We start from the raw sequence: 27,507 nt of genomic DNA, 5'->3' as shown, positions 1-27,507 counted from the left end.
ATCAGTTTTACTTCTCAGGGGGGATAAGAATGACTGTACTAAGCTGTATCTGAAATGTGATGCACTGGTTTGGTCGGGTTTGGGGTTTGTTTGGTTTTTTTGTAGCATAAACTGTGGTGTGTATAGGAGGATGTGCTGCATTTTTAGGTAACCAACAGATAGCGATGTCTCTTGAGATTGTTACATTCTGATTGCACCACTGTTTGAGGAAGTGGTGTTTCTGGTTAGTGTTTACAGAGAGTTTGTACTTGAAATGTACTTCGATGCAACCAGATGGTCTTCAAAGATGTTTTTTTATTTCTTTAGAACACTTTGTCAATGAGACCGTGCAGTACAGCATGTGAAGTCTTACCTGTACTCCATAGGATGCTGGAAGTGACAGTATCTGTGGTTTTGTTTGCTTGTGTGCTCCCCCAAGTCTTTTCATTCCCTTCTCTTCCATAGCCAGTATCACAGAGAAGCATCACAACTGTTTCTCTGAAAAAGCCGTTTTGATGATGCTTTAGAACATACAGTACATGAGTGATAGAAATTGAACGTGACTGCCTGGTCAAGTTACACTTTCCTTTGCTTGGGGGCATCTGTTAGTGTGTCTAGATATTACAGTTAGTTTGCTTAATGGTGTTAACAGTTTTGTCTTTTCTGTTTTGCATATATAGCTGGAAGGGCCATGTGTTCTGCAAATACAGAAAATACGTAATGTTGCTGCACCAAAGGATAATGAAGAATCTCAGGCTGCTCCCAGAATGTTACGTTTACAGATGACCGATGGACACACAAGCTGCACAGCTATAGAATACAGTAGCATGTCAAAAATAAGGTGAACAGCTTTGAAAATAAACTTTTACTTTGATGCTTGAATGTCCTTAAAATAACGAAAGTGTCCTTAGTAATGTGTGGAAAAATTACTTGACATAACAGGCTTCCTTCTCAATTCCTTATCTAAAGGAGAACCTTAAATTCAGCGTGCGAAGGTGTATATGAATGTACTTTACTGTTTATGCTGAAGTACATAAAGGAAGAAAGTGGATTTTTGCAGCCATCTGCTGAGTCCGAGTTGACAGGGCATACAGCATTTTGGATGTGTGCAAACTTGAGCTAAATTCCCAGTTTTTAGTAGTAGCAGATCTTTTGCCTGACTTTGGTAGCAGGAGTGTCACAGGTCTGGCACATCTAAGTTAATGAAACTAGTGCTGCTTTACCATGGGCAAGACATCAACTTGGGTTGAATTAGTAAATATTTGTTCAGTTAAAAATGAAGGGTAAGAGAGCTAATTCCTGTTGAACTTGGTATTTTTTTGGTTTTGTTTGGTAATGAAGATGCTGAAAATTATCTCCAGTGTCTAGTCTCTGGAGTCATGGTGTGCTTTGCTTTTCACTTCAGTTTACTTCGACTTAAAAAAATATCTTCTTTTTCTCTTTATCTGCAGCTGCAACAGTTAGATAGAAATACATATGTCATTTCTGAATGTCATCTTTTACTGTTAAACTGCTCCTTCTAAGCAGGAGCAAGCTTGCAGTTTAGAGTGCTGTCTTAAAAGGTAGAACACTTAATGATATTTTAATTCTAGCTTGAGCAAGCAAAACTTAGAAATATCATATTACTATGTGACTGTAAAGAGAACAGACGAGGAAGGCAAACAGGCTCCTGTGTAAGTAGATTTCTAGATCACAAAATACCTAGAATGCCAAGCAGAAGATATAATTTAAAAGCTTTTAGATAAAAGCTTAAAAATGTCAGAAAGCTCCTCACTCTGTAGTAATGTTGTGAGCGCTTCTTTTCAAATATGAAAATTTGTGTTGCATGTGGTTGTTTCAGGTTTGAAGATGAACTCTTAATCTGGAATAATGTACTGTCTTGGTACATAGTACTGAATTCAGTACGTAAGAATCACAGTTTTCCTTAAAATTAAGTTCTTAATTACTAGGGTTTCCCCCTCCCATTCTTTGCATAATGTTAATTTTTTTTCTTGTGTGTTTTTTCTGATCTCATTTTCTTTTATCAGAACAATACCAAAAATCCATTAATATTGCTAAGGTTAATGCCAGTAGTGCTGAAATGGACTGACTCCTCTGTGAATGTTCCTCACCATGTGGTATGGTCCTGTGATTGCAGCAATAACCTTAGTGTATTATAAAGAGGTTATTGTGTCTCAGTTGAAAGATTATAACTGTGTCCTGTTTCTTACAAGAAAAGTCAGTTTCCAGATTGTGCTGCTTTGTCATATATTTTAATTACGGGTTGGAGATGTGTGATTCTTTTATGCAGCTGCTGTTGTTTTTCAGAGTAGATTCACATGAAAAGAAGGTAAGGTACCTCCTCATGGGAGTTGACCACAGAAAGCATCCATATGTTTTTAGATGATAATGAGAGAAGCAGCACTACAAGATGCATGGTTTTAATATTTATTCTGGTACAGTCCTGGCTGTTAGTAATGTATGGGAAGCTTCTTTTTGAACAGTTCTTTGTTTTCTCTGAAGTTAAATGTCTAAAATTAGATGATTAACCATCTGGAGATCCTTTATTAACTATAAATACATCCTAGGATGAGGAGCTTAGACAACTGACTTTAAGATACTTTCTTTTAGTCTAAACAAATCACATCCTTAGTTTGGTATTGTTAAATTGGATTTTAACCAAACAGACAATTTGCAAACATTCATCTCTGTTAGAATCTAATTTGCAGTATGGCATTTTCATGTAATGGATGGGAAGTGTTCCAATAAAACTATTGAAAAGTTTTGTGCATATTGAAGGAATTATTGCAAAGGTTTTGGATGTTAATTTTTTATTATGAAATATGACAATGTTAGAAGTACAGTAGGATTAGAGTTGTATATGGTTTTGGTAGCAGAGTATCAATAGATGTATTTATGAAATAGATTAAATATTTGGCTCTGTTTCTATTTTTAGCCTGAACACTCCACCTGGAACAAAAATTAAGCTTTCAGGAATTGTTGAAGTGAGAAATGGATTCTTGCTGTTGGATGACAGTAACACAGCAGTTCTTGGAGGTGAAGTGGAGCATCTTATAGAAAAGTGGGAATTACAAAGGGTGAGGTAACACCACTGGAAATGCCTGTCTTGCAGCATGTGTGTTACATTTAATGACATCAAGCCTAATGCGTTGACTGTGAACTTTGATATGATAAGATTTTAGCGCTGTACTGTCCTAATATTTTTAGGAATGCAGCCAAATATATGTGAATTGGTCTTATGTGTAATGTTGCAAATGAAGAAATTATAAATGATCTTTGTATGGGAACCAATTCTGCAAGGACTGAAAACATTAATCAAATGTACTAAATTTATTTTAGTGCAGTCATGGGTTGTTGCTTTCCTAAACAGTGTGCTTGGTATCAAAATATTACAAAATTATGCCTTTTACAGTTGCCATCTGCAAACTATATATTTTGAGACAAAAAAGAATATTGTAAGTGTGTGGAAAGCATTGAAGTTGGTAATCTTAAATATGAATTTTGCATTGCAGATATCATCAGTTCTTTGAGTACATTTCTGATTAGAAAGACAAAATTGGAGGTTTTAAAATCTTTCAATAAGCCATAAATGCTTGTAAGACCCTTTACTCTGTTTTACCCTGGTTCCTGTCCCAATAGAATAGAAGTTACTGCAGGAAGACTTTTTCATATGTTTTTTCCCAAATGAGTGGAAATTCCTAGGGCAGGAAGGTTGTTACCCTGCTACCTTCAGTTCCAAGTACTTGTCAGATAAGCTATCACTACTACTACCATGCAGTTTTACATCCCTGTCTGTAACAGAGCTGCTGCTTATGAATACAGTGGTCGTTTCTGTGTAAAGTACTGCTTTTATTGATGCTGATGCTGATTTTGGCACAGTTGTTTGGTTGTATTTTATAGATCTGAGCAAACTGTGCCAAAACTTATTTGAACATTTGAGTTACAGAGTGTCCATTCTAGTAGATTCTGTTTGGCATATCTTTTGTGCTTTTATATTTGAAAATAGTTTGTTAAAATAAAAACCAAACAAACTCCCCCCCCCCCAAAAAAACCAAAACTCAAAACAAAACCAAAACAAAACAGATAAACCCCCCAAAAACAAAAAAAACCCCAAACAAAAACAACAAACAAACAAACAAAAAAACCAACCCAAAACCAACCAAAAATACAACCCTGAAACAAACATTCCTGGTTTTAAATGAAGTTGCCTGTTTATTTAAAAAGAAGGTTCTGGGTCCAACAGCAGAAACATCCCTTTTTATTGTTTTTATTCATGTTTAGTATGAAGTCGTGTGAGTTCTCTCTCCAGTTAAAAGGCACTAAGTTTTAAGATTGATCGGAGGGAAGAGAGACACTTAGAACTAACGCATTCTCAAGAATGCCATCTAATTCGTAAGAGAAGGGTCAGTAGAATTTGTTAGCTTTCTTGGTGATATTTTTGACAGTCTGTTTTCATGTTTCTTCTATCTGGGCTTTGACAAATAAATGTGGCTTTATAAATATTAATTTGTTTTCGAGGTCAGTGTCAAGAAATAACTCAGACATGTTCTGTTTACAAGAAGGAAACGATTTAATAACCATTGGCGTGCTGCTGACTGCAACAACTTTCAGCACTTTTTAGCAAGTTCTGTTGGCTTTATGCGATATGGTTAAAAGAGAGGTAATGAAGTTTTCACGCGTTTACTCTGGTAAGGTAAAATACAGAAAGTTAACTATTGCTTGTTGCTATCGCCTCAATTCTTTGGTTCCATGTTACAGTTTGCCAGAGTATTGTTTTCTTTTTCTCATTGACCAGCTCACAGAGCGTGTTCAGGTTCCCGGCATGAATGTGGTCATGTCAGAAAAGCTGTGGGTGACAAGAGATCAGTTTGGACAGGGGAAGCATGGCCACTGGAAATTGTACTTTCAATTCTATATCTGGACTGACAGCTAGACAGATAGGGCTCAAACAGGTATATAGAAGCCAAATGTACTTTGATAGCAGCTTTCTCATGGACTTTATGTTTCTGTCCTGTTCAGAAAGCTTTACAGAAGAGAATGGTTGACAAATAAGATTATTGTCAACTCTCAAAGATATTTGAGTGACAACATGTTTTGGTCATGACTGGTGTTTCAATCAGTGAGGATCAGTCTCTGTGAGATATTGCTGGTATCCTTCTTATGAAGGAAGAGTACTTCGTATTGCTATTGATCAAAATATCAGACAATATGTGAAACGAAAGCTGAAGCAAATGTTGCTGAGATGATTGGTGAGACTGTTTTAGTGTAGGCCCTTACATTTTTAAAACATAGAATCTGTGAAATTGCAGATTAACTAAAAGTAAAGTTCTCTGTATACTTAATGATTCTTCTGTTTCGTGGAGGTGAGTCTAAATATTGAGAGTACCTGATGGGGAAATGGAGTAGTTCTAGGTATAATTCATATTAGAAAGAAATGTGAAGGTATAATAGTATGTAATATTTAGGAGTTCAGTTTCAGATTGTAAACCTTTGTTTCTTAAGAGATCCCCTAGGTAATTTTTTTTTTTACTGTCACAATGCAAATACAGCAGAAAGGGTAAGAGAAGCATACTAAATGTATTTACAACAAAGTTCATTGTAAATGGTAGTTACTGCTGTGCTATAAGCAAATTTAATTGTAAGTTTAAAAAATAGTGTTCTTGTTGCCAGTTTGCTTTTATTTGTAGAAAGTGAAATTTAATTTCCATAGCAGTTGTTCTCACTTCTCAGCAGACCGTACTACGTGAGAAGACAGTGCCAAAGCTGTTACTTACCATGACGCAGAGGTCTTCCATTCTGGATAAGAATTTCATGCAATAAATTGTTAATGATTCAAAATCCATGTAGCTAAATGCTAGTAAATATGCAGTTTTGAAGTGCTTTTTTGCTATTTGCCAAAATACATATTTGAGCAGTAGCTTTTCTTGTATGTGTTCCCTTGATTCTGACTTGGGAAGGGAAAAACAAAAGATGACCTTAAACTTAACCATGTTTTTCCTGATTAGGGGTCATGAGGAATTAACTTTGATCAAATGCTCAAGTTCTTAGGCTATGGTATAAATATTTTTATTATAATCTGATTCAGTGCTGGAGTTCATTCCAGAATTGCCTCCATTTCTCTAGATCCAAAAAGAGGTGTAGGGTTTATTAGACCTAGAGGGTCTGTATACCCTGGGGAAGCAAAGCAGGTTGGACAAGAAATTACTGTTGTACTCTGCTGCTTCACTTACTAGGTACTGGAAGGTATGATAAGCGTGCTACAGCGATTAGTTCTTGATTAGGTCATAATTCTAAGCGAACTGATTGAAACTAAAGCTGAAAATTTTTATGATTCCTACACTTCTAAGTGCTTTGTTTTTAATAATTTATTGAATTACTTTATTAGTGGTTTTTGCTCCAAGGCATGAGGAAAAGGAATTTTAATTTTTTAAATCACCCTTGAAAAGAATTAATAACCATAAATTATTTGGAAAATGGTCTCTAGTTCCTGAATAAAAGTGGTTAACTTGCAAAGAGTGGACCAAAAGTTTTTGATTTGATAGTCAAATGAATCTCTTACTAATTTTAAGAAATTCTCTGATAGTCTAATGGCTTAAAGCATATTAACATTTATACTATATCTCACATGATGGAATTAAATCAGTTTTACCTCAGAGTAATAAATATATAAGTAAATGTCATATATAGCCTTAAGTAATTAAAACTTTCTCTGCCAGTGAGAAGTAGTAAATGATGTATGTAATCATGCATGACTCTCCAGTAGGAAAAAAGGGACAATAAGTAATGAAGATGATAAAACAGATTCATTATAGGAAATGCAATTTTGAAGCATTTTAGCAGCATTAAGGACCTGTTCTTCTTTTTTCCACTTCTGAAACCAAATACTGCTGTGTAATATGAAATAATGAACACATAACCAAATGTCAGTTTTTTCAGTGAATTTCGTTTTCTTGCAGGTTGCTGCTGTTGTCCCAATTCATAAAGAAAAAGTGTATCAACTATGACCAGATATTTTAATGCAGTGTTTTACAAATTCATCTTTTTTCTGTTGTTGGTGACTAGTAACCTGTATTATTTGAGGATGCTTTGTTTTCAGGCGTAGGTCGCTGATTGTGGCTGAGCGTTTAGAGTACTTCTGTTCTATAGATAGTACCTATCAGTAATCTTTAGTCTCATTGTTACGGTCTTTGCAGTGCAAGGGTCTGCTGTTCAGTTTAGTATATGTACCATGTTTTTCATGAGGCTGTATAGGAAATTTCCTACTGGCACAGTATTTTGCTTCCAGCAGTGGCAAAAAGAGGTGTTTTTTAGAGAGAGCCTACACACAGCCTGCACACAGCCTTCACATCTAGAATTGCTGTATTCTGTTTTATCCTTTCGAGATTTGCTTCTTCACGGATTCATGAATTTCACAGAATGGCATGTTGAAAGGGATCTCTGGAAGTCATCTGGCCCAACATCCCCACCTAAGCAAGGCCACCTAGAGCTGGTTGCCCAGGACAACGTCCAGGCAGCTTCTGAATATCTTCAAGGATTGAGACCCCATGACCTCCCCAGGCAACCTGTGCCAGTGCTTGATTTTGCAAATTTTCATAATTATCTTCATCTTCCTGCCCCTCATCCAACCTTTTCCTTAAGTGCCTCAGGATTTTAAGTATTATCATTAGTTTTTAATGCTTAAAATGTTCATCTTGCAGGTTTCGTATACATTCTGAAATAGAGACATTTACCATATAATCTGTTTTATGTTTACAATTTATCAATCACCATTTTTCTTTTACAGAGTTTAGCAAAACACAATAGGAGTAACATCGGAACAGAAGGTGGCCCTCCCCCTTTTGTACCTTTTGGGCAGGTATAGTATGCTTGTCTTTGTCATTTCATAAAAAAACTGTATCGTGATACCTACAGGGCCTGGTTCCAGTTAGATAAAGGCTATCAAAACACCTTAGATCATGATGACTTGGATCTAAAAATGTCCCTTTGCTATGCCAGTTTATATTTAACGTTTTTTCTCTTAATTTCAAACTAAAATTATTATTTAATATGTGGAGCCTTGGATTCTTCCGGTCTGACCTTCTAGGTGCTAACATAGTCCTTTCTTAAATGCCAAAGGTATTTACAAGAATCATAATAACTACATCATGAACTAAGCTTAAAAATGTAAAACTCGTTCTTTTTGGCCTTTTTAGTGGACCAGAGGAGTGTGTTTTCAGTAAAGACATACAGATGTAAGACATACAGGTGTACATTTTTGCAATCATATTCTTTATGTAAAGTTGTGCTACTCTAACTTTAATAATACTTTATTTTTTTCAAATGAGACTAGGCAGAAGAGTTAATTAAAACTTTCTTTTGCATTTTCAGAAATGTTCATCTCATGCGCAAGTGGACAGCAGAGACCTTGATCGCAGAAAGACTCTGCAAATGACAAATGCTGTGAAAACTGTTGTGGACAATGATGAATTTGAGAAGCAGAGAACAGCTGCTATTGCAGAAGTAGCAAAGAGCAAGGAGGTTAGAATGCACGTGTATGGCATTTTGCTTACTATGATTTAAGATAATTCCATGATGATAATTCCACTTATCTTTCGTGTTATTTTGAGTATTTCTTTCTTAAATGGCAAATGCTTTCTGATGCTTGTCTGCTTATAATTCTACTGACATATCTTCAAAAAGATAAATCAAAAAGTTGTCATTTTGGATTGATGGGTATATTCTTACTAAAGCAAATAATTAAACGCATCATAATGTTTATTGTAGATATGATTTTGATTTGATGCCACTATTTAAAGATTTTTTTTACAATTTAACTAACAAGATTTAAGTAATAAATACATGTGATCAATTTTCATCTGCTTTTTACAATTCTCAACCCCCCATAATTCCCTTCATGCAGTCTGAAAGAACAGCTAGGAAGTTTAGTTCTAACGTGTCAGAGTTTTTATGTCCTCCCTCAGTTTTCCTTTTAGCTTATTTTTCAGATTTGCTTGGTAAGACATAAAAACCTAGAATTATGTCCTCTTTTTACAGGCTCATTTGGGCATAGGGGAAAAAATGCCTGCATAATAAATGCATGTGTATAAATTAATGCTTTATTTGTTGATGCAAAGCATAATCATGAAAAATACCGCTGCATCAAATTTACTGTGCTTTTTCTACTAGCTAAATATTAAGCGTTATTTTCCTAAGTTCTGTTTACTGAAATGTTTTTTTTGTGCTTATCTGAAGACCAAGACATTTGGAGGAGGTGGTGGTAGTAGCAGAAGTAATCTCAGCGTGAGTGCTGGAGGGAATCGAAACAGGGAACTGTTCCAGAAAGAGAAGATAACAAAACCTGAGGGAAAGAATGAAGGTGTCTACCGAGAACTGGTAAGGTAGAAGACTTAAAAGGAACTTTAAACATGTAATATTAAAAACCAAATTAACAAAAATAAAGCCAAAAGATCCTGAGGAATAATGGCTTTCCTTTCAATTTGTTTTGAAGTCTGTTTAGAATACTTAAAGTGCTTTTGTACATTACTGAGATTGTTATGAGTATCAGTGTTAATTTTTTAATTTTGCAAAACCCATGTTATCCTATCCAGTAAAATTTAAAACTTGTCTTTACTGCACTGTAAAATGGCAGTACTTCCAACTTACCAAAGCTTAGCATTATGTCATTTACCATATGTAGGTGCTGTTCAGAAGAAGGAAATATGAACCCACTAAGCATACATAGAAAATCTGCTTAAGTTATAAGTAAAGATTTTAAGATATTAAAGCAATGGATAACGAATGTTCATGGGACTCCGATGAAGAATGTATTTGGTTACAGTTATTGCAGTAAATGATTAACTGGCATCGTTTGTTTGGGTATCAGATGAGAAAGGACAGAGGGCTTAGTCCCATTTCATGTTTAGTGCATGTAGGACTGTCTGCACTAGAAGAGGCAGTTCTCACTTGAGTGCTTTAAAGCACAGTGTACATGTAAGATTATTTTCTGTAATGAATGCTCTGTGATTCCTGCTTTACCTTTTTGTCATCATGTTCTATGATGTTTAGAATAAGAAAGCCTGTATTTCTGTGGAAGCAGATTGATTGTATTTCTTTGCTTGCTTCTACAGAACCATTAGTGATTATATTTTCTTCATGTTTAAAGAAATATATAACCGGGTTTTGTATTGTCTGTAAAATTTGTGAAAGAGTTCAAGCAGAAACAAATGACTAGTTTTTATACTGGTATTACTTTGAGAGATACCTTTTAGTTTTCATCTCAGAGAGAGTATATTACAGCCTGTCATCCTATTCCAGTGTGCAGTGAAGGAAGAGGTAGGCTAGGGGAATTAGTGCTTGAAACCTGCATAATATGAGAACTGAAAACTCTTGAATTAAAAATCATCATAATAATAATGTTAAAAAAAACCCCTCTACTAGCCATTTGTTTGGACCTAAGAGAGATCGTATGTGAAGATCTTACATGAGACTGGAATAATTACCATCAGTGAAATATGAAGTACTGTTTCAGTTAAAAATAAATGAAAATTAAGGTCAAATCTGATGGTTTTATAGAGTCTTTGTTGTATCTTATGATTAGTTCTGTGTGTACTGTTTATTTCAGGTTGATGAAAAGGCTCTAAAACACATAACAGAGATGGGTTTCAGCAAAGAAGCAGCAAGACAGGCACTTATGGATAACAGTAATAGCCTAGAGGCGGCATTAAATTTTCTTCTGAACAACAATAAACAGAAACCCATTCAGGGGCCACCACCTAGAGGTAAAACATGCAAAGAGATCTTTAAAACAGTGTTTACAAGCAAAGGAATTGTATATGGTGGATTACTAATGTAGTTATAAAAGGGTGTATCTGCATGTTTTTTTCCTGCAAGTTAGAATGCATCACAAATGTAAAGCAAATACTTGGAAAAGGCCTCTGTGTATTGTATTCTTATCAAAATTTTTGAAGTCACAGATTTGAATATCCTTAAATGGAAAATGTTTATATCTATTTTGTCCATACATTTTTTCTTTAATAGAAAATAAAAACATTTTCCAAATGAAAAATTGTGTACACTTCTTGTTAATTTATTTCCCACTCACAAAGTAACTTTTGATGTTTACAGGTAAAGGGAAGGGCCGAGGCCGAATTAGACCTGAAGATGAAGAAGAGCTAGGAAATGCCAGGCCATCTGCACCAAGCACACTGTTTGATTTCTTGGAATCCAAAATGGGTACTCTAACAGTAGAGGGTAAGTTATTTAAATTAATGTATTCCAACCAGTTGGAATGTGTTAGCGGAATTCTTTCCTATCTTTGTCATCTAAAAGATGGTTCCTAGAACTTCTTCCACAGTTAGCTGTGTAAAAACGAGGAGGCTAGAGGGCAATTCCTCTCCTTGAAGAAAGCTCAAATAAATCAAACTGTGGTGGTTTGTTCATCTGTCTTGTATATGGAAGAGCTTGGAGTGTTTGTTTCAGGCTTAGATGTCTAAAAGTCAGTAATTTTGAAATGAAGTGACTTTCACAACTTCTGAACAACATGAAAGTCCATTAAATAAAAGGTAATAACCTCAGTCCTCTTTCCTCAGTAAGCAGCACATTTGGCATGCTGCCCAATGAAGAGTTTAGTAATTGTGATAACCTTAATTGGTTTTGTATTGCCCCTCTCTTGGGGGGAGGGGAGGGGGACAACAAAACCAAACCACAACTTTTTGGCTGCTGTAAATTTCTACACAGCTATTTTCGCCTGGTTTTCCTGTTTAAGAACTGTTAAGGACTGAGGGAAAGGTAGGATTTTAGAAAGAGGGAAGCCAGATAGTCCCTTGGATTTAATCCAGAAGACCTGGGATTTTTCTTTAATGTCCTTTTAGTTACTTTTCTTTCTGAAGAAGCCATACAAGAATGTAGTCTATGTATCAGGATGTCTGTTTTAGGTCTAAATCGGGCAGTACTTCAGAAACTTTAACAGGTGCGTTAAAAGAAAAAAGAGGAAACTCCATACACCCTGAGGTCTCTATAGGCTGATGTAATATTAAAGTAAAACTCATGGTAAACTGAGTAATAAATGGAGATCATTTTTTTTCTTTTGGATTTGGCCTTGGAGGTGTTTCGGTGGCCAACACGAAATGAAAATACCTGCTTCCATTATTTAACATGAAGGTTTTGTGATAGAGGTGTAATTTTTTTCTCTCTACAAAATGACACTTTTCATAAAGGGTGAAAAAAAGGTCATAGTAGTTTATATGAATTGTTTGATATTTTTAAGCTTTCTAAGGAGTGAATGCATTTAAGGAATGGCTGCATTTGTATGTAATTATTTTTTTAACTTAATTTCCAAAGCAGTCATCATCGACTGTTAATAATGAATTCTTGCTTTGTGTATTTTCACTGGATTTGGGATATAAAAAGAGAAAAGGTAATATGGAAAAAGTGGAAAACAGGCTTGTAGTAAATGAAAGTGAACAAGTTGCCCTGTTGGGAAAGGTATGAATGGCTGTAATGTCAGTAGGCACCTGCATCCGAAATACAGGTAGAACGTCCCCATCACTCTGGTTAGTCTAGTGAGAGATTTTTTGTTAAATGTATTATTTTTGTTTGTACTTTATATGTTTTTTAAAAAGTGTAAATATCTGTCCTTTTTTGCTGTAGCAGTGAATTTAAGGTTAGTTGTGTTTGAGAGCCATTACTGAATTAGAAAACATGAAGCCATGTAGACTCTGTCAGTGCATCAAACCCCAGTTTTCTGTGAGAATTATTAGGACTATCCACTCTCCATTGAATACATGCCATATTTCTTATTTATTATCTTTTTTATCTTTCGAGCTTCGAAGCTGCACGCTTACAGTTGCTACTTGCATAAGCACTTCGCATTAGTGTGAATATTTCTTGCAGCCTGCAGCAACTAAAGGTCAACATATTCAGGTGGAAGGAAACATAGTAGTCTAGAGATTCAGTTCTTGGAGCTGTACTAAGGATGTTTTTGTCCAAAAAAGAGGAAAGAGCAGCAAAGAAAAAGGATACAAGCTTTGTTGGAAAACTTGGCTCAACAGATGGGCTCAGGAGTTAATGAACGTGCTAGTAAACCCCAGGTTCTTTTGCTGTTGGTAGTAGAATTAGATGCGCTGTGAGCCATTTTAGAGTTCACTAAACGTTTTTATGATGTGATAAGGTTTATGTTTTTATGAACAGAAAGGCATTTGCTTATAAATCTGATAGCTTACAGTTCTTTTGGTAGCAAATACTATGTTGTTGCTGTACCTAGGTTGAGTTTCATTGCAACAATGTTTTGTTGTGTTTTGCCTGCAAAATAAATGATTTTATAGCTAAATATTGTTTTATATTTGAGTTGGGTCTAGGTCTTACTAAAACAGTTTGTAGAAAGTGAACAAAAAAGTTACGAGAGTTCCGTTTCTTATGCATGTTATTTATCATTTGTTTATGGTGCGTAGCCACAAGTTTATAGCTTGCTTTATGAAATGCAGCTAGTTGTAGATCACATGTTTATATCATGAGTATTCACTGTATTTGTCAGAAATGTAAAATGTATTAAATTATATTAATTTAAAATATATTTAATAACACAGACATTCTCATTAGCTGATACAATTTTGTAAACCATTTAGGTAATAAATACAATCTCATTTTCAAAAGCATATGTAGGGAATTATGCTTGAGAGATCTTTTGGCAACTCATTTTGCTTACCAAAGGTGAGTTCAGATTTTTACAGTGAACAGAAATGAAAACAGTGGTAGTATGTTTCTCTCACATTACAAACATTGATTTTTCCTTGGTTAAGATTTGTGCTTGTATTGGCAGATTAGGGAAGGCTTTTATGTGTGACTGAATGACATTTAAAGGAAAAATAATAGAAATAGTTCCTGTGGGATATATGCTTTTCATATTGTCAGTAGTTTTATACTAAGTAAGTAAAAGAAATTTACCAAGAACTGTGATATCAGTGACTTGCTTCTTTTAAAATGATATTACTGGTTGATAATGTTTGCTTAGGGGAACTTTTATGATCCTTTGGGTTTAGTACATGTATGCAGCCAACATACTGTAGTGTAATAAAGCATAGTGGTATGTGAGTAAAAAAAAAAGGTTATATTAGCATACTGTGTTTGAAAGGTAAATATACTTTGCTTTTTTGTGGTTTTCCCCTCTTAAATAAAAATAAAAAGACCCATAAATGTCATAAGAAGAAAAATGTAATTCTATGACAACTTTGTAAAGGCTTTGTACTCTTTCAGTTGCCAACAGTTCTGGCATATTTCCTAACGTGACACACAGGGTTTTTGGGTTTGTGGATTTTTTAGCAGTATGTTGCAGTTTTTAGTGTTATCCGAATGATCAATATGCAATCTGGTGTACTATTCCTGAGTTGTGCTTCTCTGGAAAAAGAACTTGTTAGCATTTTGAAGATTTCACAAAGTGTTCTGATTATTTTTTGAAAACTTTGAAGTATTTTCCTTCTGAAAAAGTAATAATGCATGCTCTTTTACTGTCTGGTGTTTGGAAGTCAATTGGTTTTAAAGTGGTTGCTCAGTTTTGTTTTGTTAGTTTGTTTTCTTACTGAATGTGTCCAGCCTGTAGGATCGTGCCTCTCTTTCTATGCCAGGTTTTATTTTTAACTTGCAGAGTATACTTCAAATGGATTTTTCAAGAAGTACACAGGCGTTTGCTGAGTTGCAGGCTTCTTGTCTCTTTAGAAGTGCTTTTTCTCTTTGCCAAGTTTGAGGAAAAAAAAACCTGTGCAGTCTGATGAATTCAAACACATCTTAAAAATAATTTATTGAAAGTGCTATTTTTCTGCCATTTTTATGCCTCTGTGGTTGAAAATAATCTCATTTAAATTCTTAATTATTAGTTGCCTGAAGTTCCATGCAAACTGAGATGACACGAGTGTTAACAGTGCTTTCAGATTGCTGGTGTATCTGTGGTGATTATACTTAAAACTGTGAACTCTCGTAAGTCGTGAAGCCTGCATCCAAGTGTTTGCAGAAAACAAGATGTAAATTACTAGCTGCTTTTTTGTTTCATTTGATCCTCCTGTCAGTTGTTAGCAGTAGAGACATGTAGTTCTCTCTTAGTATTAGAAAAGAAGTGGTCAGAACTGAAAGGCAAGCCAGGGAAACTGCTAGAAACAACTCAAATATGTAATGTTACATAGCCAAGTATAAGGTCTCTTCATCGATTTTCCTGCACAGTAACTGTACTAAGCAAGGCCAGGGCAGGCAGGTTTTTCTGCATTTGTATGTAGCGTAGTACAGCCTCCACTCAATATAAACCAAAGATTGATTGTTCTGCAGTATTTCTGCCCCCTTCCTATCCCATATCTCTAAAATCACAGTCTGTTTTTAGCTATTCAGAGAGCTGACCTTTGTGTAGGGATAGTGGTTTTGAATAAATGAGCACACCCCTACTATTACATTGATGGATATGATTACCTGGAATGGCCATATTTATCATTATCGTGAGCATTAGACTACTGTACACTTCAAGCAAACTGTAATTTCTTCTAAAGGGCTGACAGTCTATGCAGAAGCGAAAACAAAAGGCAGTTTTGCTGAACTGAGATAAATATTTATTTAATTCTGTGTCATGCCACATTTTCTTCAAGGTTTACTGACGTGATCTGGGGAGAAAGTGTCTGAAAAGAAGAATCATCTTCTTTTTTTTTTTTCATCTCAAGTACGCAGAGGATTGATTTGCTTTTCTCTGTGCATCTCTCCCTGGCTTTCTCATCTAGTGTTTCTAATTGCACCTGAAGCCTTGGTACTGTTGAGAATTTCTAAATTCACTTCTGGATTTGCAGTAACCAGGGCAGGTGGTTCTGTTTGTGAACAGGAACCTAGAACAGTTGTTTAACTTGTTAGCTCTGATTTGGTACCTTTTCATTGTTGGATTTAGACCAAGAAACACATCTGTGAATCGAAATACCTTTGTGTTTTGTTTAGGAGGTACTTCTGATCCTTTTTAGAGATAAGACAGCATGCTAAACTTTTGGGGGGTTTTAAATGTATGTTTGTTTATTTATTTAGTTTAGTTTTAAGAAGTATGAATTAGTTATTAGAAAGCAAGTTGTTTCATCTCCTTTTTTCACAGTTAATGAAATGTTAAGTAATTCTAGCTGTCAAAAGCATTAAATACCTGTCTCCCCTTATCTGCTAGTTCTTTAGTTGTAAAACATAGTGTATACTAAACATACTTGATTTAAATGATATGCAAAGAACTAACACAAACCCATAGTTTTATACTTCTTTCTAAGTGTGAGTGGTTGGTGACACCTATGAAAATATTTTCGTGTTGAAATTAAGTAGTTTTGAGTTTTGGTTGGCAAGAAAAACCTGCTGACAGTGAGAGATAACAGACATAGTAAGCAAAATTGCTGTCAACTATCCGCCTTTGCTTGCACTTGGATTATTTCTGCTACTGAACACAAAAGATTTTTCCATTAATCATCATCTTATTTTTCTTCTGTTATGAGGAACAGTTCATCCATTCTTGCCAGCTTAAATAAGTAAACACAAGGATTATCAGGAGAACAAAACAGTGCCAAGAGCTCTGACTGTAGAATTAAGAAATAATGGACAAAATACTGCGAACCAGGCATGTCTCAGACACTTCCTCTCTTCAATTCTTTGGGACTGAGAACAGGCTGGTGTTTCCATCTGCTCAGGATCCAAAGCCACAAAAGCTTTTGAAAGATTCAAGTAAAGATCAAATTGTTAATCATACTTATTTATTTGTTGTTAAATGGGGTAGGCTGTAAGAAACAAAATGATGGTTTTGGTTAGAGCATTGGCCCAGAGCTTTTCTAGCTGCTCATCAAAGACTTTTCCCAGACTGCTTTCTCTCTCTTCTCAGCAAACTCATTTGTCAGTTTTCTTCTTCAAATGTGCAACCTATAACTACAGTTCATACTCTTGTGGTGGTTTGAATGATGCTGTATAATATCAGTATCACATGGACTCTTTGCCTCTGCACACTCTGTATCTGAGCATCTTGCCTAATTTAGTAGCAGCTACCCTTATATTCTCTATTGCCAGTGTTGTCTGCAGGAGATAAGTGACAACCAGAGGTACTGACTGTGTAGGAGGGTTTGCAAACAATTTTCTTTGGCAGAGGTTTTCATACTGTCTCATTAAATCTTCATGCAGATGTCCCTCAGAATAGGACTTCAGTGGAAAGTGAGCATTTATTGCAAGCAGAAGGATACACCCCAAAACTCTTAGGGACCCAGCCCCAGAGATCCCCAAAGAGACAGGACATTTCTATGCTTTCAGATTTGAATTTCTGTCCTCCAACTTAACAGTTAATGCTTGAGGTAAACCAGTCATATCACCAGTGTGATGTGTGGGCTTTTTTTTTTGTTCCCCTAGTTGTTTTTACATGGTAGCGTCATAGAATCATAGAGCAGTTTGGGTTGGAAGGGACCTTAAAGATCAGTGGTGAGGCACTAGAACAGGATGCCCCAAGAAGTTGTGGCTGCCCCATCCCTTGTGGAAGTGTTCAAGGCCAGGTTGGATGGGGCTTTGAGAAACCTGGTCTAATGGAAGGTGTCCCTGCCCATGGCAGGGGGGTTGGAACTAGATGATCTTTAAGGGCCTTTCCAACCCAAACTGTTCTGTGATATAAACATGAGTCCCTCTGATGGGTTTATGCTTTCCTTTTCAATCAAGTTCAAAGTCCGCTAGCAGATCTCATACCCAGCCATGGACATACTCACATGGGTTTCTCATGGCCCCTAGACTGTTTACCTCTGGTACCCACCTTTTGTTCAGCTTGCTGCCTAACCTGAAAATTTGCAGGAGGGTTACATGGGCAGAGTTACTGAGGTCTGTCCAGTATCTGAGCCCAGACCTGTGGTCTCTCAGATAGCTGGTCTTCAGACCCATAGTCTTTCCAGTATTCAACTGCCAGGTCTTTCTTGCTCCACCTTAGCAGCTATCCTATCTCAGGTTTACCAGCAGGTTTAAAACATGTCCCCTCACACACACAATAGAGAACTTAATCACAGAGAAGATATTTAGAAACAGAATTCAATAAGGACAAGAGACAGGGTACAGTGATCACATGCAGGTGTTGGCCTGGCAAGTGTATTGACCAGGGGCTGGCTTGCTTGCAGGTGTTCTGTTTCATCCTTCTTTATTTTCTCATGCTTATTCCTCCTGGATTCATCTTGCTCTTTTCCCTCCTTTGGCTCTTCACCTGAACATCCCGCTAAAAATTCCACGTTTGCCTAAAAAAACCCCCAATTCTATAAGAAGTTTCAGAGACCCCCACAATTCCCCTCCTCCCAGCATCCCTTAGCAAGTTTGCTTTTTCTCATGAGATCCGTGATAATCTTGTTTTTCTTCTCATCAGTTAGAGTCCTGGTTGAATATCTTGAAAGTAATGCTTGAGCAGTTTGTTATGGCTCATTCATCGGGGTCTCCTGAGTTCTGGTCTTACTATTCCCGTTATCTACGGTTTGTCTGCTGTGTTTATCACTTTTATTTCTTGCCTTTGTCTTTTATACTGAATAGCTTTTAACAAGTTATTTTTACAGAAAGTTTCAGTTCAGGTATTCCTTTTTTCTCCTCATTTTCCTCCCTCTTCCTTTCTTCATGTTGGAATTACGTTTTTCTGTCTTAAAGGGCTTTTATTCAAGCGAGCTATTGATGTCCATAGGGAGAAATAAGTAACCTCCTGGAAATGTATGCCCAGCTTTTCTCATACTGGTAGGTGGTTTGGTTCTAAGTATAGCCCAAAGTAGTGTATGTTTTCCAATAACTAGGAACTACAGCTCAAATGTCTCTGCTAAATTTTCCGTGTACCATTCCATTTCTGTATCACAAAGGTAAATACTGCATACTTTTTCTAAATAATACTGTTGCTTTATCAGTTAGGGCCTGAAACGCTATTTCTAAAATATGTTTGTGTGAAGTATGTTAATAATTGAAATAACTTTTTTCTTTGTAGAACCAAAATTGCCATTTCAGCCACCACATCAAGTACAGCATAAAGTTATGAATACAGAACAGAATGGCATCAAAGAGAATCATTCAAGACACATTTCTCGCAATGACATGAGACAACCAAGGAATGAGAAGCCCCCTCGTTTTCAAAGGGATATTCAAAATTCAAGGCAGGCTTTGGAAAGTGGTGGGTTACCAAGAAACAGAGGTCCCGAAAGGCACAGCTCTTTAGAACATTGGACAGATGAAAAAAATAAAAGTGACAGACATTATCCTAGAAATGATAGGCCAAAGGATTTGGGTTATCCCATAGCCACTCACCAGAGTGATATTACTTTCAAAAAAAGGGATAACAATATGCAAAACAGAGTAGGAAAAGGGGTGTCGTTCACAGAATTCAAGGAGAACTCTGTTGCTCAAGATACTACAGACAACAATAACCAGAAACGTGGGAAAAGGGAAAACCAAATACACAATTCAGAAAATTTTTGTGATAGGAAAGCACGAACAATAAGTAGTGAAGCCTTTATGGTAAGAAGTGAGCAACATTTTGGTGTTAATAATGATTACCAAAATCCTGGTAGAACTGATAATTTTAATGCTGTACCAAATGGAGATACTGAGCATCATCAGAAAGGTAGACGAGTAGGACCTATCAAGTCATCAGGACCCACTATGATCCCATCTTTTGATGATAAAATGTTGTATTACAACACCGGTCCCAAAAGGAGATCTGGGCCCATCAAACCAGAGAAAATATTAGAACCATCGATTCATGTGGAGTATGGGAAAAGTTGGAGACCAGGGGATGAATGTTTGGCTCTTTATTGGGAAGACAACAAGGTATGCCTTTGCAAAACGAGAAGTACCTCAATTTGTGCCTTTTAATGTTTTCTTACATACATACATGTGGGTATTTATGGTGCTAGCACAGAGACATGGACTTTGTTCACAGGTGTCTAGTGTGCTTGCTTCTTTGCTAATTTCTTGTTCTATTTTTAAATTGTATTTAGGAGATTTGTCGCTTATATTCATTGCATGAAGCTTTAAGTGCATAAATTAAGTCATCTTGGAGGTGATTGTTTCTCTCATTCAGGGGGAGTTTAGGATGACCGAGCTCCTAACAGAAGCATTTGACTTAAGTGATGAAAATCTGGGGGTATGAGTATGGATCTTGGTGCTCATATTCTTTCCCAAGGAACAATAGAAGGTTTCTGTGCCATCTAGAATAGTCTGTAATGGTAGATGTGTAATGCCTTTTTCTAGAATAAGTCAGTGTGCAACCTATACGAGTGCAAGGCAAGGCCAGAGTCTGCAGCAGTGGGGTTGTTTAAAAAAAAAAAAAAAAAAACAACAAAACAAAAAAACAAAAACAAAAAAAAACCACAGATAAAAATCCCTCTTTTATTTCAATCATTACAAAAAGGAAACAGCAAAAGGCTTATTTTTTATTATCACGAGTGGACTATTAGCTGAAGGATTTGTGGAACAAGTGAGTTATGCTGCATGGTAGTTTTGTTTTCCTGTTGAAAGTTTAAATACTTCCTCTTTAGCTGTTTTTCCTGTTAATAAGGTTTCTTTTGCAGCAAGACCCTTTTCTTTCATCTTTTCCTTAGCTAGGAAAGTTTGATGTTGTTCTTCTTTTGATATGTTATTATCTGTTCAGGAGTTCTCTGTCACTCTTCTTGGGTAGTTTCTTCAGTTTTTGACCCTTTCTGATAATCTGAGAACTATCTGAAATATTCTTCTTTGAATAGGTTTTATTCACACCATTTTCTGTCTTTTTGTTTATTTATTTAATGTTTAGGGGGGGTGTCTTTTTTACAGGAAGTAGACAGTGTTAGCTCAGCAGCATGACTTTATTTTTGTGTCTTTTGTTTGTGTGACTATAACATAATAAGGCATGCAGAATTTTTGATGGGGCAACATATAGTGTATTGGCTCTCTAAAATAGGAATATGTAGCTTGGATGGATGGATTAGTGTGAAATATAATGGCAAATTGTGGAATTGTTTCCTGTTTTCAGAAGCACATTTGCATTACTATGAGATGAGTTTTTGAAATTCTGGAAAACATGAATGTATAAGTAGATATGAGGTAATGCCAGACTGCTACCTGAAAAGTGTTCATGACATTAGAAGAGGGGTTTTTTTGAGTGTTATTGGTTTTTTGGTAGTTATAAGTGCTGCTGCTCCTATCTAGGACAGCTTTGAAATGTGATGATGAAGTATAGTACTGAGCTTAATCATATTAGGAGGCAGTAATTTCTTTGTGTTCAGTAGCATAAAAGTGATTGAATGTCTTCAAGAAAGCTGATCTGTGTTTGTATAAATGTCAAAAAATCAAGTGTTTAGAAAAAGGACTCTGAAGGGGCAGTTTTATCATATTTTTATCATATTTCATTGTGTTAAAATAGGTATATATTAGTATGTACAGTCTAGATGGCTGATAGACACTTGGTGATAAGTGTATTTTTAAGAAAAAGTCTTACAGTAACACTTCCCTGTATACAGTAGCATTTGTTAGTGATGAATTTGTTGTGCTTTCAGAGAAATTAAAACAAGTCTTTTAACTGTTCAGTCTACTTTGATAAATTGCGTATTTTCTCAATAAGTATTCTAAATACATTCTACGATGTCCTTGCACTCTACCATATGGAAGTTTAATAACTAGTACTAGTTTAATAACTAGTACAAATATTACTCAAAGTATAATACTAAGACTAAATATATATATGCGCACACACACACATATACACACACACATACACACACACATGTATATATATGAAAAGGCAGTTGTTAAGCTGTTTGTGATATTTCAGGTAGTATTTTATGACCTTTGAAAATTTCTCTTTTAAGTTCTACCGGGCAGAAATTGAAGCTCTCCATTCTTCTGGGACAACTGCAGTTGTTAAATTCTGTGATTATGGAAATTATGAAGAGGTGCTTCTCAGCAACATCAGGCCTGTTCATGCAGACACATGGGTATGTGATAAAAAATTGTATTAAAAAATATAAACTATGCAGTCTGTACAAAATATGTTACCCTGCAGAAACTAATACCTACTCATGCAAAGAATGCCAATTGCATGTGTGGAAAATAGTTAAGCAAATACACGGACAAAATGTCAACTTTTGGTTTTCTATATGGAACTTCATAAAGTGTACTATCATGGAGTATTCTTCTTGTATAATACATTTCAAGTGTATTGTTTGAATAATTGACCTGTCAGCCAAACAGTTCTATGCATATTTTCTCTCTAAAAGGTGTTACTTACTCTATTCAACACAGTTTTCTGTTTTATTTCATGTACATTGCATGTTGTTCTGTAAGGGTAAGGAAACAGTATTTTAAAAACTATTTTGTGAAAGTTTTTGCTACTTATGTATGGCTAAAAATAGACATCTGTATCATTTTATTTTGTATCATGATTTTATTCTTATTTCAATTACTTCTTCTTTGCCAAATGCTGTGGCGGAGGTGTGTGCCTCAATCTATTTTATGAGGTTCAGAATGTATTAGCCTCATGGAAGTTGGAAATTTCAGAAGGCTTTATTTGTGAATGTCATGGAAATAGAACTGCATTTTGATTAAAAAAAAAAAATCAGGAGTGCACAATTCTTTGCTGTTTACTCTTGCTATGAAGAGCTGCACAAAAAGTATTTGTATTTGCATATTGATCCTTTAATGATGGGTTGACTGTGCTTATTTTAATTTCTGACCTCTGGGTCATATGGCCACGTTACTACTGTTGCAGAGGCTGAACAGTCAACTACTGCGAGTGGTCTTTTAACCTGTCTTGTTGCCCGTAGCTCTCAGATGTCCTTAATGGCCTCTGAGATGTCCTTTTTGTACTTAAAAAGATATCTGAAGCTTTTCCCAGCTGGTGCATTGCTGCGTCTATGAAAATTTACTTTTTTTGGTTTTTGAGCTGAAGGGTGCTAGTTTCTTATTGTATGATTGTACTTATTTTGACCCTTTTTCTGGGTTAATAATCAGCCCTTTTTTCATGCTTTGGATTACAGTCTTGAGGAGCAGCTTTTATTTTACTTAAACCCTCTGAAAGTTAGTTATCACAGTCTTAAGAACTTGGCTGGGTGTTAAGAATAAGTTGATCTAGTAGTGAGGTGCCAGCCTGAAGCAGTGGCCATTCTTCCTGTCTCTTCTGCCTCTCTCTAACTTCGTGGTCTTCCTCTTCCCTCTCCTTCCATGTTGGATTGTCAGTCATGTAACCACAGGATGAGTCAAATGAGAGGGACCACTTTTTGTTCCCCCCAGGTTGGTTTGGTTTCTTTTCAGAGTTAGTTTGTTAAAGATGACATAACTTGGTGGAACAATGTATGGATAGGGGATTCTGCTGCTGAAGTAGCATAGTTCTAACATTGTGCTTCATCCTGATCTAGTCATTGAGGCTTCCTCAGTTGTTACTGGGGAGAAATAAGGATTTTTCAAGGACTTTTCAGTCCATTCAGAAATGAGGGATACCTTTCTCAAGGAAGCCTAGGTGAATAGTGTAAACTCAAACAACTGAATTTAGATAATTATATAGGAAGAATCAACATCTTCACAGTAAACAGCATCTTTATGTTTTCTTTCCAAAGTTTCACAGTTTTGTTGCTAAAAGGTCCTTGCAGCTGTAGGATTTTTGCAGGAGAAAGTTGATTAGGACCTTGCTCTTCACTTCTTTGTGTTTGGATGCTAACCCTCATCCTCATTATGTATTTGCAGTTCTTAATTGCCCACTGGAGTCATGCTCTGATACTCGGGTTTGCCTTTTAAGCTGAGCACTGCTGGTCACTTTGTTTGTCTCAGTGTTTGTATTAGTACATAAATCTACATAGCACACAACAAATGCAAAATGAAGTTCTTATAGAATCATAGAATCATAGAATCGTAAGGGTTGGAAAGGACCTTAAGATCATCTAGTTCCAACCCCCCTGCCATGGGCAGGGACACCTTGCCCTAAACCATGTGGCTCAAGGCTCTGTCCAACCTGGCCTTGAACACCGCCAGGGATGGAGCATCCACAACCTCCCTGGGCAACCCATTCCAGTGCTTCACCACCCTCACTGTAAAGAACTTCTTCCTTATATCTAATCTAAACTTCCTCTGTTGAAGTTTGAACCCATTACCCCTTGTCCTACCACTACAGTCCCTAAGGAAGAGTCCCTCCCCAGCATCCTTATAGGCCCCCTTCAGATACTGGAAGGCTGCTATGAGGTCACCACGCAGCCTTCTCTTCTCCAGGCTGAACAGCCCCAACTCGCTCAGCCTGTCTTCATACGGGAGGTGCTCCAGCCCTCTTATCATCCTCGTGGCCCTCCTCTGGACTCGCTCCAACAGCTCCATGTCCTTTTTATGTTGAGGACACCAGAACTGTACGCAGTACTCCAAGTGGGGTCTCACAAGAGCAGAGTAGAGGGGCAGGATCTTAATGCTTAAGCCTTTGTCATAAGATTTAAGTAACTTTGTGATATTTCCTCTTCACAAGAGAACAAAACATTTTAAACTGACTGCAGTAATTACTTTTCTTTCACTGTTTGATGTTATCAGCAACAATGACCTTGTTTTATTAGAAGTGTTATATTAAGTTTTATTTCAGACCTTCCAGGTAACTTCCAGATAGTCTTTCTTAGCTGTCTGTACCGAATACTTGTTACTAATATAGATATATACTGTATGTGGTTTCTGATGTCCAAATACTGCTATTTTTTCAGACTCCTTTTTGAAAGAGTTGTTGATGTTAAGGAAAGATTTAGTGAATTGACTTAAAGGCATAAATTTAATCTATGTGTTAAAATTGATGATTTTTTTTTTTTACAGTTTTCTCCAACACACTTTTTGGTACTTGTGTGGAATTTTATTTTTTTTTTTTTTCCTGCCAACAAATATAAAGTGGTGAAAATAAACCTCTGGGAGGAAGAAAAAAGAAAACCAAAGTTGCTCACCTAGTCACTCGAAAAAAAAAAAAAAAAAAAGACAAAATATCACTGTGACCTTATTTTGATGACATGACCTATTGTTTAAGTACCTGAGCTTCTGGTCTACTTTTGGCAACCTTTATAATTCTCAAAAATAGTAAATTAATGATAATTATTTACATTGTTATTAGGTTTAATATAATTTATTTTTTCTTCACCCCTTGCTAGTTAACATTCTGTTCTCTACTCCTCCTGTCTCATAATAAACTGGACTACATTGGTACAAGTTTTGTGGGTTTGGTTCTGGTTTTGTTGGTTTTGTTTTGGTTTTGTTTTGTTTTCACAGAATCGTAGAATGGTTTGGGTTGGAAAGGACCTTAAGATCATCTAGTTCCAACCCCCCTGCCATGGGCAGGGATGCCTCACACTAGACCACGTCGCCCAAGGCTCTGTCCAACCTGGCCTTGAATGCCAGGGATGGAGCATTCACAACTTTCTTGGGCAGCCCATTCCAGTGCCTCACCATCTTCACAGTAAAGAACTTCTTTATATCTAACCTAAACTTTCCCTGTTTAAGTTTGAAGCCATTACCCCTTGTCCTGCCACTACAGTCCCTAAGGAAGAGTCCCTCCCCAGCATCCTTGTAGGCCCCCTTCAGATACTGGAAGGCTGCTATGAGGTCTCCATGCAGCCTTCTCTTCTCCAGGCTGAACAGCCCCAACTTTCTCAGCCTGTCTTCATACGGGAGGTGCTCCAGCCCGCTGATCATCCTCCAGGTCACCATCTGGACTTTTCTCTTGCCCGTAGATTGAATCTGCCTGATGTTCTCAGGATACATTATGCTTTCCACTTTAATGGAAAAATTGTTACTAGGTGATCTTAAGACTCCTTGATAATTGATTGTATACTGTCCATCATCCAGTTTGCCTGAGTCAGTCCTTGCAAGTTTTCAGTCCCTCTGACACCTAGCATGCTGCTATTTATCTTTCTGATTGCTACAAGCATAGAAGATAAAGCTGTGTTTTACATAAGGTAGATCAAAAAGGTCAGGTAGATCAATAATCACATACAATACCCATATAAATATATGTAATAACACTAAAACTGTTGTTTGGTTGGGTTGTGGTTTTTTTTCTTAGTGCTTGCAAACTGTGTTTTAGGTATGCAATTGAAATATTTTTAATAATAAAATTACATGTGGTTTCCACTGTTTTAGAGTTCATCTAAGTATCTTGTATGTAACACTACAATACTTTTCCCTCAATGTAGCTGGGGCTACTTAATGAAAATATTATAATCCCAGTGGAAAAAGAAATCACTGAAAAGTCATTGTAGAAATAAAAACTGCTTGGTTTTTCTTGTAAAATATGTAAGATTACACTAACAGCTGAAAAGCATGGAACATTAGGGGCCTCCCTGACTCCCTGAGTAGTTTCTGCTGTGGGAAAAGAAATAAATAAAATTAAGATAATACTTTAAACTCTTAAGTCTTAATTTTATTCTGTAACTTACAGGATTTTTTTCCTTAATAAATTATGAAAATATGTAGCTTAAGTGCTTATCTTGTGACATTTTCCCCCAAAGACGCATCCTTCCTTCCCCTTTTCCATTCTGCATTTCCTTAGTCATGTGATAGGCCTTGTTCTGCCATTTACGCTATGATTTCTCTTCTTTGTTTTCTGTTATTATGTGAAAGAAATAGTGTAGCTTTTCCACCTATACATCTTATGACCGTATTCTGCTTGCTTTCAAAACAAGCTAGATCTTTAATTAATTTAAAAATACTAATACAAAGTTTTTATTTCATCTTAGTTTTCTCCTCCTATATCTTGCACTGTTTTTTCTGCCTAAAGAGGTACAAAGGCAAAAATTATTATGAAGGTATAAGTATTATATATACATAATCCTGGTGTTTCTGTAATTTGTTCTGTGGAGGCTGAATATCCACTCTGCAGCTTTCCTCAACTCATTCCTCCATTAACGAATGAGCTGAGAAAAGAACATAGCAAAGGGTTTGGGATTACAGTTAATTCACACCAGCAGACATTTGAGAACTCAAATTTGGTAAAGTTTTGTCTTGTACCTCACAGTGCCCTAAGAGCTTCTACAGGTGTTGAATTATCTTAAACTATAATTCAGGGCTGTCTTATATGCCTGTCCCCTGTTTCACGTAAATGAAGAAGTAAACTCCTATGAGTATTCTGAATGTGTTTGAACTTCTCTCCAGCCATGTAAAAAGCAATAGTGAAAACCACTAAAGGATTACAGCTGCCTCTTTAAGCTAGAGAGGACTTCTGCCTATCTGCCTATTTTATGGAGGTTTTGAACCCATTCCAGTATCTTGATTTATCACAGGCAAATACTTGAAGGATTGGGTGCCATTTCTTTATGGTTCTTCGACCTGGATGGCCTTAGCATCATACTGTGATTCTTTTGTGTAGCGTATCAAGCAAAAGTCTTTCAGATTGAATAATTAAGTAGGTGCAGTAGATCAATGTGTCTTTGTTGGATCTCTTATGTAGCTTCTCTCTTCATTGACTATACTGAAAACAAGGATCTTAAGAGAACTGTATGGTCTACTTGAACAGTTCTAAGATTGCTGTAGAAAACAAGTCCCTAAATAGTTGCATCAGACAAGAATTTGATGTCTTCAGTTCTGTTGCTT

The 27,507-nt window shown here is 36.2% G+C and overlaps 1 protein-coding gene across 3 annotated transcripts in view; it reads left to right on the top strand.

Annotated features, from left to right (window-relative positions):
• Positions 1–27,507, top strand: part of TDRD3 (tudor domain containing 3) — a 108,076-nt gene that overhangs the window by 59,881 nt on the left and 20,688 nt on the right. For all 3 annotated transcript variants that reach the window (XM_030475584.1, XM_030475582.1, XM_030475583.1), the window contains 9 exons: positions 660–820; positions 2,915–3,056; positions 7,763–7,834; positions 8,347–8,496; positions 9,211–9,351; positions 10,580–10,736; positions 11,083–11,208; positions 18,923–19,761; positions 21,780–21,905. In XM_030475584.1, coding sequence (XP_030331444.1) covers positions 747–820; positions 2,915–3,056; positions 7,763–7,834; positions 8,347–8,496; positions 9,211–9,351; positions 10,580–10,736; positions 11,083–11,208; positions 18,923–19,761; positions 21,780–21,905 — 1,827 coding nt within the window. In that variant the 5' untranslated portion in view covers positions 660–746. The remainder of the gene's footprint in view (positions 1–659; positions 821–2,914; positions 3,057–7,762; positions 7,835–8,346; positions 8,497–9,210; positions 9,352–10,579; positions 10,737–11,082; positions 11,209–18,922; positions 19,762–21,779; positions 21,906–27,507) is intronic.

This window comes from Strigops habroptila, chromosome 2 (genome assembly GCF_004027225.2).
Source record: "Strigops habroptila isolate Jane chromosome 2, bStrHab1.2.pri, whole genome shotgun sequence".
In the NCBI taxonomy this organism is placed as follows: domain Eukaryota; kingdom Metazoa; phylum Chordata; class Aves; order Psittaciformes; family Psittacidae; genus Strigops; species Strigops habroptila.
Note: the sequence above shows the minus strand (reverse complement) of the source record. Positions and strands in the feature narration are given on the sequence as shown.